This window comes from Morone saxatilis, unplaced genomic scaffold (assembly GCF_004916995.1).
Source record: "Morone saxatilis isolate NCDOM2014 unplaced genomic scaffold, NCSU_SB_2.0 Contig16, whole genome shotgun sequence".
Lineage (NCBI taxonomy): Eukaryota > Metazoa > Chordata > Actinopteri > Moronidae > Morone > Morone saxatilis.
In genome coordinates this window covers 17928834-17942248 of record NW_023339718.1, presented here as the reverse complement: position 1 = coordinate 17942248, position 13415 = coordinate 17928834, and the positions used below count along the sequence as shown (strand labels likewise).

The 13415-nt window shown below is 40.7% G+C and overlaps 1 protein-coding gene across 1 annotated transcript in view; it reads left to right on the top strand.

Moving 5' to 3' along the window:
- Positions 1–13415, top strand: part of taok3a (TAO kinase 3a) — a gene marked incomplete in the record, with an annotated part of 64551 nt that overhangs the window by 39434 nt on the left and 11702 nt on the right. Inside the window, 2 exon segments of the mRNA XM_035657848.1 lie at positions 1048–1129; positions 5156–5271. Of these exon segments, the coding sequence (XP_035513741.1) occupies positions 1048–1129; positions 5156–5271 (198 nt within the window).

Sequence of the window (13415 nt, the reverse complement as noted above, 5' to 3'; positions counted from 1 at the left end):
TGTGTGTGTGTGTGTGTAGTCCTAAGCATGCAGAGTCATGTCAGTGTTTGCTCCTTGTCATATTTTGCAAGACTCTGAATCTTTTGCATTTCTACAAACTGAATCTTGCTCTCTGCCTGCCTTTGGTGCCTGAAGGCATCAGTGGACTTTCTGTCTCTCCCAAGCTTTCAATTAAAATACATTTTTACACCTGAAAAGAGAACACGTGTCGTGGGCTCTGACACAGAGCATTAAGCTAGAATTTGCTGCCTGTGAGAGTGCATGGATGAGCGCCTGTTGTAAAATTACTGTTGGTTTGTAGCATCATGCCGAGGCCAGTGATTGTGTGTGGGGCGGCGCAGGGTTGTGGTATTTTTGGAGGTGCTCCAGCGGCCTGAGGCGTTAGCAACATCCCGCCAGATGAGACGAGTAGAGACATCAGCTCTATAGTGTAACTTCAGTACACATACACAAGGCCACATTGTACACACACTGGCATGACATACAAATGCACTCATGGACCTTGGCGAACCACAGAGAATGTAAGATAGAAAGGTTGAAGAGGAACTAGCTGGTGGATAGGTGTACTTACTGACACTATGACCACAGTGTATATAAGGATATGCACTTTCAAAATCTTAAATAGCACCACATGCTACTTTATCTCAACGACCAATAGCTGCAACCCAAACACACAGCGTTACATATACAGTGTTATCATGGTACATATTGTTAGATCACGGTGTTCCACAGCTCCAGTGGCCTATATTTTTATTGCTCCACATATTTACATAATCCATATATGGTTCATATAGGGTTTACATCTCATATAAGAGATTACATAGGCTTGCTCTCGTTTAATTCATTGATATGATAAACACAGCACAACAGAAGAAGATTACTCATCACGTTAAACATTCATTGACACTAAATACAGTAGGTATGCTGAAGGCAGCCTCATCATTGTATTTTGTCACTTCTATTTCTGCTTAAATTATCCTTTTTTTAAATATGTTTTACATGAGAAAGGGAATCATAGACCTCCATCTCACTGTCCTCTTTACCCAGGTCTGACCCCTTCCGGAGCTTTGTCGACTACTGCCTACTGAAAATTCCTCAGGACAGACCCTCATCAGGGGAGCTGCTACGAGTGAGTGGGCTTCCTCTGTAATCCCTCCAGCTTGTGACCTCACTTCCTGTCTCAGTCAGTCCCTGAGCCATGCGGATGAGTCATTCCCACCCACCCACGACTCCCTAATACGCAAGCATATACTGTACATAGTGTCTTCTTCAAGCACAGAAATCAAGTACCCCACTGAGAAGGGCTTATGCTTCCTCTTTTTTTCTTTGTTTTAACTCTACTTCCTGTGCCTCGCCTTGTAGCCATGGTCCTTAAGGACTCTATAGGACTGTGTGTATTTTCTGCTTTCACATCAGTCCTTTGATTATGTTCCAACTGGTATGGGGTTTTAAATGCTGATTCTGCTCGTTATATATGCAATTATTCAGTGTTTTTCTTTTTCCTTTTGTTTTTTGTATGCCAGAAAACTGGCAAAAATAAGAAGCATTCAGGGATTTCCCTCATAATATTATTCAATTATGAGTTTTTTGGGGGGCATTTTATGCCTTTATTGATAGACTGTAGAGAGATGACAAGAAATTAGTGAAGAGAGAGATGGTGAAGGACATCCAACTGAAGTCACTTGCTGGCCATGAAACTGGGATGTTAGGGTTCATGGTTGGTGCAGTAAACCCTAGACCAACTTAACTTTTTATACAACCCATTTTTACAAATAATTCTTATCACACGGTCCACCTAGTTTAACCTTTTCGAAAGTTTTGGAAAAAAAGTAATTAAAAGTAATATTTTGTCAAACTTGTATTTCTAAGGTCAGTAATGAACCTTAATGCTAAATTAAATTTAGATGACGTCGTCACATGGCACCTTCCCTCCCTCTCCTCCTGTCACTCTCCACTGTCATCCGTCAAATAAAAGGCGAAAAATGCCCTACAAAAGCAATGAACTTACAAGGCTGTGTATGTTCGTTGTGTTTCCCTGTAATTTAGGAGTTGATCTTTTTGTTTGTGTGACTAACAGGTAATCCTATTCACCCACTAAGAGTTTTATGTTCTTGGTGATCATGCTCAACAGTGTGGGAGCACGAGCAGGAGGTTTCACACCTGCCTCACTGTGGGGTGGATGAAGGGAAGGATGGGAGGTTAGGTAGCAGTTAAATGAGGAGGCTCTGTCATCTGGATAGGATCGGCATATAAACTGGAATTCACTCTTCCCAACACCCCTGACCCAAATCCTGGCCGAAAAACCATTAAAGAGGGATAAGTACCAAACAGACTTTGGATCAGTGTCGAAGGGGCTGCTTTATAGTGAAGGGCTTGGGGGGTGGGGTGTTAGCTTATGATTAATACCCCACTTTCTCTTCTCAGACACTCACACACACACTTTCTCTCAGTGCACACACACACACACACATGTATACACACGCCCCTCCAAGCTCTTTAAAGGGGAAATCAGGTCACTAATCTGGGGGCCTTGAGCTATCAGTGTTCTGGCTTCAGGTTAAAAACACTCTTCCTGTGTACCACATTCAGAGTAATTGTAATTATATACATAATGAAATAATAACCTTTCAGTGACCTCCTCCCATAAGCACTCACTGTTTAAGCAAAAAAATACACTCTTAAACAGTAAAACATAGTTGTGGGTGTTGTTGGTGTATGTCTATGTAATCCCATGAATTAACTAGAAAATGAAAGATATTTCAGCGTATATTTCAGATACAACAGCAGTTTCCCAGGGCACAAAAGGATGCGTTCATTTTGATTTTTTTGCCCGACCAACTGTCCAAACCAAAAGATAATTCACCATACAATGATATAAAACAGGAAAGCAGCAAATTCTCACATTTTGAAAGCTGGAACCATTGAATGTTTGGCATTTTTCCTTGATAAAAGACTAAAGCATTTAATCCATTATCAAAATTGTTGGCGATTTAATTTTTTGCTTTCTTGCCGAGAGTCAGATGAGAGGATTTACGCTATCTGTACAGTAAATATGTAGCTTGTTTCCCCGGAAACCGCTCAGCTTATTTTAGTTTAGCACAAAGACTGGAAACAGCTAGTGAAAAAATCATTTGTAAAACAGCAAATGTCATTTTTTACACTTTACTTTTTATACAAATTAAACAAAAACAGATAATGTGTTAATTAGTGAGCTTTAGAAGTTCTGGTTGGTGGAGTTTGTTATCTTAGGACAGAGCCAGGCTAGTGGTTTCTCCTTGTTTCCAGTCTTTATGCTAAGCTAAGCTAACTGAATGCTGGGTCCAGCTATATATTTACTGAACAAATATAAGCGTTGTGTCAATCTTCTCATCTAACTCAAAAAGAGAGTTGAGTGTATTTCCCAAAGCGTTCCTTTTAATACATCGAGCGTATTAGTCTTGCTCTCCAGGGATCGTCACTGCTGCTATTATAATTGCAGTAGACGTAATTGAGATGGACTGAAGCAAAGTGGGTATACCATAAAGTTCATAATAATATGCTATTAAATGCATTTAACATCACAAATTGATTATACCTAACAGAGTAAATCTCTGAGGATGGATTAGTACTACTGACTACAGTTTACATGCAGGCAAGGGACTGAAGCTGCTGTAAAACTGCTGTCGCTTCTTCTTAACACTAACCTTATAATGAGGAAGAATCATGGAGATCATTTGTCGCTGGTCGATGGGACGGGGGCGGCCAACCACCCACATTCTGGTGGAGGTCCGTCAGAAAACGGGACAAATCACTCTCATCTCTATTTTGAGAGCATGATGTCACTCCCCTGTGTCCTGACTAACCCATTACACCAGCATCTGTCACATGGAGAGGAAGTGTGGAGAAAGAGAGCTGGAAATAGACCTAAAAATAAAGTAGTTTTTTCTTCAATACAGTATATATATTTTAGTCCTGTACTCTGAGGTTGCATACATTTCAGCAATATAAGCGCATATTTTATGAATGAGAGTGACTGAGAGGAGGTGTGAATATGAGTGTGTGGTGGGTGAATAAGTGGGTGGAAGCGCAGAGGAGAGAAGATGTATTTTTGCTTTATTTTTATTTTCATCTCAATTTCAGTGCAATTAATTGCCAAAACATACTTACATTAAAAAAATAAATAAAAACACAACCGCATTCATCTTCATCAACTCATTCTAAGTCTACTCCCACCAGCCATACCCACCCACTATGACCTGCGGATTATGTAACACAAAATAAATTAAATAAATCCATATTATCCCAACCTCCACCAAATTACAGAAATGTTGGTTGCGCACAGCAGAAGGGGCCACAGTTTATACATGTGCTCTAAATGAGATTCAGCTGTCAGTTTAGTGTAAAACTTAGAAAATATTCATAAATAATCATATTTTTATAAAAATAAATTTGACTTTATGTGTAATTTAATGTTGTAGAGATTGGCTTTCTTTTGGTAAGAAACTGTAGGTTGCTCATATCCAGTGTGTATACAAAAAAAATCCAGATTACAAAGCTAAAACCTCCTTTATCAACATATTACTCAATGGTTGTTTTTGTTTCTTGATATAGATTAGTAGAAACTGTCATTAACTTGTTGCCAAGACAAATACAGTTTTGCTTTTTATTGGAATGAAAAGGATTAGGAGTATTTATGAAAATCAATTTAATGCACAATCTTGCACAGATCCCATGTGTTAAGTGTACTAGAGGATGTAGTGAGTGCTGGGACTCCCAAGATGAGCTGAGCAACCTACAGGCGCCCTCTAGTGATGGTTACAATTGAGGTGCTCATTGAAATAATACACTAGAAGTGTATAAGTAGATGTCCTTTAAATACAATTTACCAGTACCACTTTTTTGTTTGACTTCATTTCCTAAATAAATGTTTGTTTGCCATTAATACTTTAAATTGTATTCTGTAACAAATATTTTCAGGTGAAAACTTGATATTCTGCTATTTTGACAAAAAAAGGCATCCGCATTACCACAAATAACAATTTAACATCCATGAATTGTATGTTATGAAAGCCGAAGTTAAGACATAAATTTGATTAAATATTTCTAAACCAATTGTCCCCTCTTCTATCTTTTAGAACCAACTAATCTCACATTCTCCCTCTTCTTCTGTGTCCAGCATGATTTTGTGCGTCGGGAACGCTCGCCGCGCATTCTCATCGACCTCATCCAGAGGACCAAGGATGCGGTGCGTGAGCTGGACAATCTGCAGTACCGCAAGATGAAGAAGATCCTCTACCAGGAGAAACACAACGGGCCCATGGGAGAGAGCCAGGAGGAGGAGGAGGTGGGAAAGGGAGGAGGGAAAGTTTCATGTAAAATATAAGGGGGAGTTGATTGGACAGAATCTCAGTGCAAAAAGAAATAATATAGAAATTACAAAGTTTGTCAAGAGTAACAATCAAAGGAGGCAAGTGGAGAACAAGGGGTTGAAAACATAAAACCAGTTGACCTTCTGTTCTGTTCACAGTTCTATAACTTGCACCTCAAAGAAAAGTCTGTTATCAGTGTTTTATTTGTTTATGAGTTTTGTGGAAAACGACATTCAATTCCATTTTGCTATCACAGAGTTTGTAGAAGTCCACAGAGTGTGCCTAACAGGGAACAGCAGCAGAAATATTAATCGAGCCAGCTGAGACAATAGTTGATAGAAATGAAAAATAACTAGGCATGCACATGCTACATGAAGCAATGTAGGGCTGCAACTAATGATCATTTTTATTATCAATTAATCTGCACATTATTTTCTAAATGATTATTTTCTAATAATCGATTAATGAAGATATTGACAAATGCCCATCACAATTTTGTGGAACTCAAGCTGACTTTTTCAAATATCTTTCTCAGTTCCAACTGTCCCAACCCCAAATATATTCAGTTTATAGTGTTATTAAACAGAAAAAAAATCAGTAAATCTTTTACATTTTTGCTTGAAAAATGTTGATAATTAATGATAATTAATCAACTTATCTTTTCAACTCTACTGCAGTGTATCAATTTCTTATTGTAATTTAGCACTTACATTGTACGGTAGTGAGGGACTTTTGGAACTCAGATTCACAGTACAAAGGGTGACAGAATAGTTTGTCGGGGGTGATGTTAATGAAACCCCAAGAAGGCACTCAAAGATGGAGCAACCAGATACTGTACTTTTGTCCAAAGCGGCCTTCTTAACTGCTGTTTTTTCACTTCTAATAATGTTGGATAGAACACAGAAATAAAGCTCATGGCACAGGAGCTTTTCCTCCTGCAGCCACGGCAGCCTGACATTGAGATGAAATGTCCCTTAGCTGACCTGGCCTGAGGCTGCATGAACAGGCACGGATCGCCACCAACCATAGTACTGTCATCCTACACCACGTGAAGCAGAGCAGCCACCAGACCTTGCTGCAACAAGATGCTGCTGAAGGCTTTACTTAGAAAAGTTGCAGTCCTAAACCTCGTTTTGTGGTTTCAGGGGAAGATACAGAGGCTGATTTTAACATCCTAATGTAGCCTGTTACTGCAGAGTTGTCCGCTGCCCTTAAAAGCTATGCAAATTGATTCTTTTTATCATGTACACACACGATATGGTTGTCTAATCTAAAGACATCTCATAAACATGTCAACAATTTGAGGTTAATAGGCAATTTAGCATTACTTTTACTCTAATACAATCTAGAGGTCATTAGTTATTTTCTCTGTATTGAGGTGACTGTTGGAGAGGCCTGTGTATATTGTATATTGTATTTCCATCTGTGTATAATTTCACTGTTTGACGTTTCATTTGTGGAAGCATTTGTTTATAATTATACGTGTGTGGATGATCACTTGCAGGACAGCGAGGCGGCCAGCTGTAAGATGAACAGCCTGGGCAGCAACCACTCCATCCCCAGCACCTCAGTCAGCACGGGCAGCCAGAGCAGCAGCGTGAACAGCATGCAGGAGGTGGACGACAGCTGCTCCGACATGACCATGATGCACCCCCAGGACTACAGCAGCACCCTGGAATCCTCCCCGCACACCAAGAAGGTAAAGTTCAAGGGTGAAGTTTGGATGGTGGGAGGGAGGTGGTGAGTCATTAACAGTCACATCAAACCAGAGCTGGAAACTAGAAAACAGTGTGAGCTGCAGTTCTCAGTGGTTCCCAAAATCGTTTGTTTGATGAGATCCTCTTCATTGACACTACCTCTTCTCAATGTGTTCATCTAAATGTATTTTAAACTTGACATAAGTTAACACTATTACCAATATTAAAGTTGACATTTTTTAGGCATCTTTTCTAAGAAGACATGACATTATTTCAGCCAAACACAAAGACTTGTCTTAACTAGCTATGAAAGCTATGTGTTAAGACATGTAGTGATTTAACAATCAGGATGAACGCTTAGGCACAGCACAGAGTCATCACTCATGATGATTCCATACATGTAAAGTCCTGCATTATAAATGGAGTATTTAGTTCATGCTGGGAGGCTGTCAAAACCCATCCACCTGTTGGACATGCACACAAGGGCCTGTGTGTCCACCAAAATCCTTTGATTTCCATTCAGGTTTTTGAGATGTCGTCCTAATACAGAGACAAACAAATAAACACCAGCTAAAGTAAATCCTCCTCGGTGAAGCTAAAACCTAATTAGACTAGAAAAACTTTTAACCTTTCAATCCTATTATTGATCACTAGTCGTACTCTCACAGTAGTAAACACTTTTTCCAAATTGCCATGTACATGTATGTTCTAAGATTCTTAGAAATCCAAGACTGCACACATAATCACCAAATGCTATGTTACTAGTACAATCACATATGGCTCCATGCAAACACCCTCTGTTTTTCTCTTACTGTTTTCAAGTGTAGTAATGAGTAACTGCATGCCCCTCCCCTCCCTTGAAACCATGGAAACCATCGACACAGTCCTCACTGTTTGGCAGATCACTTCAAGTTCATCACCAACACCGTTCACACTCTGAGAACAAAGGCTGTGTACACATGTCAACAAGCGGCAAACACTCCCCACCAATTTTTTTTTTTTTTAAACTTACAGCTCTGTCTCTCCTGCACACAGGCACATACACAGTAGACACAGGTCAACACAATGCCTGACATTCTCACTGAATATCTCATATGACTTAAAATCTGTGAAGAGAGGGCTGTCAGTGCTCTGTCATTCTCTTTCTTCATCTGTTCTTTGTATTTTGACAGTGCATGAATAAGGATGTCACTTTATGAATAGACCGCCAATGTGTTTTTTTAAGTTCAGGGGCTGAGCTGAGAACAAATGAAAGTGACACACTGTTTTCAGATGCTGATGAAGTTCCCTCTTCACATGAGTCAACTCTTTGGTCCCTGGACTCCTGAAAATGTTCAGTCAGTTTCTAATGGGGAGGGGATTGAGTGTTGACATTTCATCATTTTGCAAGGTTACAGTTGACACAGTTTTAGCATTAATGAAGATTCCTTTTGAAATTTGGATGTTGTATGCCTTAAATCAGTGGGGAATTTTATCATTTAAAAATTCAAAGAAAGATGTTTAAACACTGGCAGTTTTAGGGAATTAAAATCCGTCCAGTGTCCTGCAGCACAGCGCCCTTTTCACCTTCATTTTAACACCTTGTTCACTTGAGTGCCAAGAAGTCAACTCTGTGACTAAATCAATGACTTGTACTCTGTTTACATTTCTCCATGCTGTCTGTTTGTGTGTATTACACACAGGATCATCAGTACACCTGGGACGATGGGATCCACAGGGACCCTCGGGCAGGGCTGAGGCCGGCCTCCTCTGATAAGAGCAGTCAGGCCCAAAACTACAAGAACCAAGGCCGCTTTGCCACTATAAAATCCGCCTCACTGGTAAGTTTAACAAAACTCTTTCTGCTTTTCTAATTTTTAAAATCTTTTTGAGATCCTCTAACATGTGCTTTAAGGGTTTCAGCATAATGAACATTCCCTTTAGAAATTGTGTTGCTTTAAAAGCCAAATAATCAAAAAACTTGCAGAAACCAGAATCTTTCTCAGAGTGTTATATTTACACCATAGCAGAATACCAGGGCACAGAAGGGGCTTTTTTTCTCTCTCTGTTAAAACCTGTCTGTAAAGGTGCCAGTTGAACGTTGAGTCTGGAAGTGATGCACTGTAATGTCTCCATGCTTAAGAAGTGTCATGTGGATCCATTTTCAAACAAATTGATGTTTTAAAACGCTGTATAAAAGCACCTTTATGGACTTCCAAATCTCAAATCTCTTTCAAATCTCGAATTTCCCACCTAGTTGATATTTGTTTTTCTTCCCGTCGGCCCATCTTTTGGTCTTTACCTCTTTCTGGCTCTTTGTCTCTGCTCTCCAGTTTCGGCCCCGTCTCTGCAACGGATCACTGTGTCTCTGCTGTCTTTTCTCTCATTGACTTCAATCCTTTTGTTTTCTCCTCTTGTACTACGCTTCACATTACCACTCCCCTCCCTCTGCCCTCTCCTTTATTTCTTCGTCTCTTGCGCTTGATAATACATCATTCTCAGATCTGACTCAATGTTCTGAGTTGAAGGGGGTGGAATTCTCTCTCTCTGTCTTTCTCTGTCTCTTTTTCTCTCTCACCCTCCCTGCTCTAGTTGTCATGGAAACCACTCTAGTAACTAGTAATAGTTTGGTGTGTGTGTGGTGTGTTGTGGTGTGTGTGTGTGTGTGTAATTGTGACTCCCTTCTGCTGTCAGGTCTTAAACCCAGACATGAGAGAACATGAGCAAAGAAAATGTGCTTATACTGCCGTTGACCAGAGCGTGAACCACTGACGCTCCAGAACTGTAAGGTTTTTTGTTGACCATAAGTCTCCTTAATCTGTTTTCGCACACTACTGGAAATGTCTTCTAGTCTTACGGTCATAGTCACTCATGACTTGCAATCACAGAGACGTCCAAAGGAGCCGTAAGATGCACTCCAGCTGAAAGTGCTACAATTCCAGTGTACACCTTTTTAAAATTTGAGGGTTGAAAATAAACATACATAAACACGCTGCAAGTAAAAAAGGTCCCCATAAAACAGAAGCTCTCAAATTCCAGCGTGAGACAGTGAATAAAAAAGAAAAATAATTGTACTTTGCATTTCTGGGCTAATGTACTTTTCCTTTTGTCAGTTCGCTTTCAAACACTCTCAGCATTGTCCCCAGAAGCCTCTATATCAGTGGTTCCCAACCTTTTTGACGTGTGACCCCTTAAAATGGAGCACTGTTTACTTGTCACTGGTTGTATGTTGTAACCAACGAGTTCTTTTCTTTTTTGTTTAATATAAATCATTTTTAGAGGCCTGAAAAAGGAACAGCTAGACAGGCAGTCAGGAAAGAGACAGAAGAGGCTACAAAACACTGTGTTCAACAGATAGTAGCACAGGCCATGTTTGTCAGCCTACTTTTCACAATAGGCCAGGCTTTGCTGTGGCTGTCGCTGTACATCAGGCACGCCACTGTTTGCTAACTAAGCAAACTAACGACCGCCAAGCCAGGTAGCACAAACTAGCTACTAGCTAGGTCCATGCAGCTGAAAATAGATTCCCAATCTCAGTTTTGCTAAACTTCTTTTCTCAAGCTTGTCTCACCAAACTTTCTTAATATTGCGCCAAAGTAGCTCACTGGGCAGCCTGGATTCAAGTCCAGCCCGAGGCCATTTCCTACATGTCATGCCATCTCTCTCCCCTGCCTTTCCTGTGTCTCTCTACTGTACTGTCAATAGCGAAAAGCCAAAAAAAGACACACTACAATTAGTGATAGCAAACATGGTGCTAGCTGAGGAGACAGATTTAATTCTCCTGCTGATGGAGTATGGTGACAATAAGCCTGCCTCATCCTTGCTGAGATGCTTCACTCATGTAAAAACAGGGGTTACAGGCCCTTGAGTTAAACTAAATTTGTTCTTATGCACAAAAGGCAGGTCATTGTATCCTGTGTCTACCTATGTAAATTTAACTTAAGAAGAAAAGAAATTCTCTCTACCTAACTCTTCATTAATTGCTTCTCGTATCATTTATCTTTTAAAGAATGACTTTGACAATGATATTGTCATCACGCTGTTTTAACTCATACATTCCTGCTTTAAAACAATTGCAGCTCATTGTCAGTTGTGGATTAAAGTCAAACTAAAATATCTTACACGTAAGAGGCTGAGGTGGCACACACTGTGTCGACAGCTCTGCATAACTTCCGCTGCCTGTCTTGAAAAGAGGCGGCATCGTGTAAACCACAGTTTCTGTGCCGTGTGATAGTGCCGGTCCTGCCCGCCGGCACTGAAAGAGATGACATCATCTTTTTCTGCTGAGCGCAGACGTCCTCAGATTGGCCTCGACTCGCTGAGACTGGAATCAGCAGGTAGACAAAGAGAAATGGAGAGAGAAGAACGGGGGTCCAGATGGTGAGGGGTGATGGATCGCCAGAGAAGGGAGAGAGAGGAAGTCAGAGAACAGGAAAAGAGAAAATATTATCAAGAAGAGGGGATTAAAAAAAGGGAAAAATTGTAACCATACAACCAGTAATAAGTTGTGTAAGTATGCGAGTGACCTGAGTGAGAAATGTATGTTGAATAAAATGTGCTAATATTTCCAGAAGACAGGAGGAATTCATGGTGATGGGGGAGATTTAAAGTGATTAAAAAGGGAATTAATTGAAAGAGGATGATGGCTGGAGAAGGTAAAGACGTAGTGGACACAGATGGCAGATATCAGGGGGAGGAGAAGGGCTGATAAACACACAGAGGTGAGATAAAAGAGCAGTGTGGATTGAAATCTGGACTGACAAAAAAGGACAAGTGGGAAGGAGAGGCAAAAAAAGAGGGTGATGGGTTTTGTCACCCAGAGGTCACCTGAAGCGCAGAGTCCGATCTAATGTAGAGGTAGCGAAAGGAAGGGGTGAAACTGAAAAGAAGGACAGATGAAAGATGTGGAGATGGCTAGAACAAGAGGAGGAGAAGGAGAGCAGGATGAGAAATTATCGAGGGAGATGGAAGGAAAGGGAAAAGGAAGAAGAGGGAGGGAAACGGCCGAAAGAGATGGATGTAAAAAAAGAGGCACGAATGTGAGACATAACTAGAGTGTGAGAGGGAGGGTAGGGGTTATTATAGGTCAGATGAAGCAACTGACTGAAGGCTGCACGAGACGAGACCGTATTTCACCTCATCTGCCGCTTGACTCGGTTGTTCACCGATCAGCACGTCAACAACAGAGCAGGAGATTACAGTCAAGTTTAAGACTCCTCAAAACATGCGCCATCCCTGTTAGTCAGCTCTTTTTAGCGACAGTTAAAGCTTATAAATTCATTGGTATCTGCTTTGTAGTTGTATAGCAAAAAACTATGAATCATTTCTGAGGCCAAAACAGACATATGAGAATCTGGAGCCTCTCACATTTGTGCATCTACAGGAAAACAGGACAATAAATGAGGGTCTGTAGAGGATTTTGGCTTCCCCCCTTTAAATAGATGACTTCACCATATGTTACTATACATCTATAGCAACATTTCAACTACAGCCATGCCTTTTTCTCATAACTGACTAAGAGCCAATTCCGAAACTTGAAACATTGTACTTAATGTAATGAGGAAGAACATACGTTGCAAGTCTTGCGTAAGTAGAATAGTACTATATACTACACGACTATAGAACTAACGACTATATTCTTCTTCGATTGTCCAATAAAATATTAGCTGTGTAAATAAAAGAGCTGCTCACTTGAATCATTGTTATTTTTCAAATTCCGCAGTTCAAATTTCAGTGTTTCAGCAAATTGAATGTCTTCTTTGCAACACTGAATTCTGTCAGGAAAACAAACTTGACCTGCTCTGTGAAAGGGTTTTTACTCAAAGCATAAGCAAAATGAAGAACAGAACATCAACTACTACGAGCACAACATTTCTTCTATTCAACATGATATTTCTTTAAGATGGAGCAGCTTGAATTACAAAATAGGTAAAATGACTAAGATGTTCAGTTCCTACTGATCTCACTGGAACGTTCACCTTTAGCCTGCATGCCCCCTCATCCCCACCCCCACCTCCTCCTCTCCTTGAATATGATCTCCTTTCCAGTCCCTGAGCCTTGTGTGAAAGAGGTCGTCACATGACGTGACTTGGCCCTTTGTGGCAGCATGCAGGGTGGCAGCGAGGCAAGTGACTGGGATTGAGAGCTGCTGTTACAGTGGGGTATTGATTCAGCACAGATTAAAGAGGGGGGGACTCAACCTCTACCTATTTCCACACCAACCCCCACCACCCACCCTCTTATTCTCTTATTTTACTTCTCATTATTTCCATTTTTTTTTTCCCTTCTAACTCTCTCCCAGTCACTCTCCATCTGCTGTTTCTCCTATGCAATCACCCCCCTCCCCTCCCCTCATCTCTCTGCCTGCTTCTTTCTAACCCCCCCCCCCCCC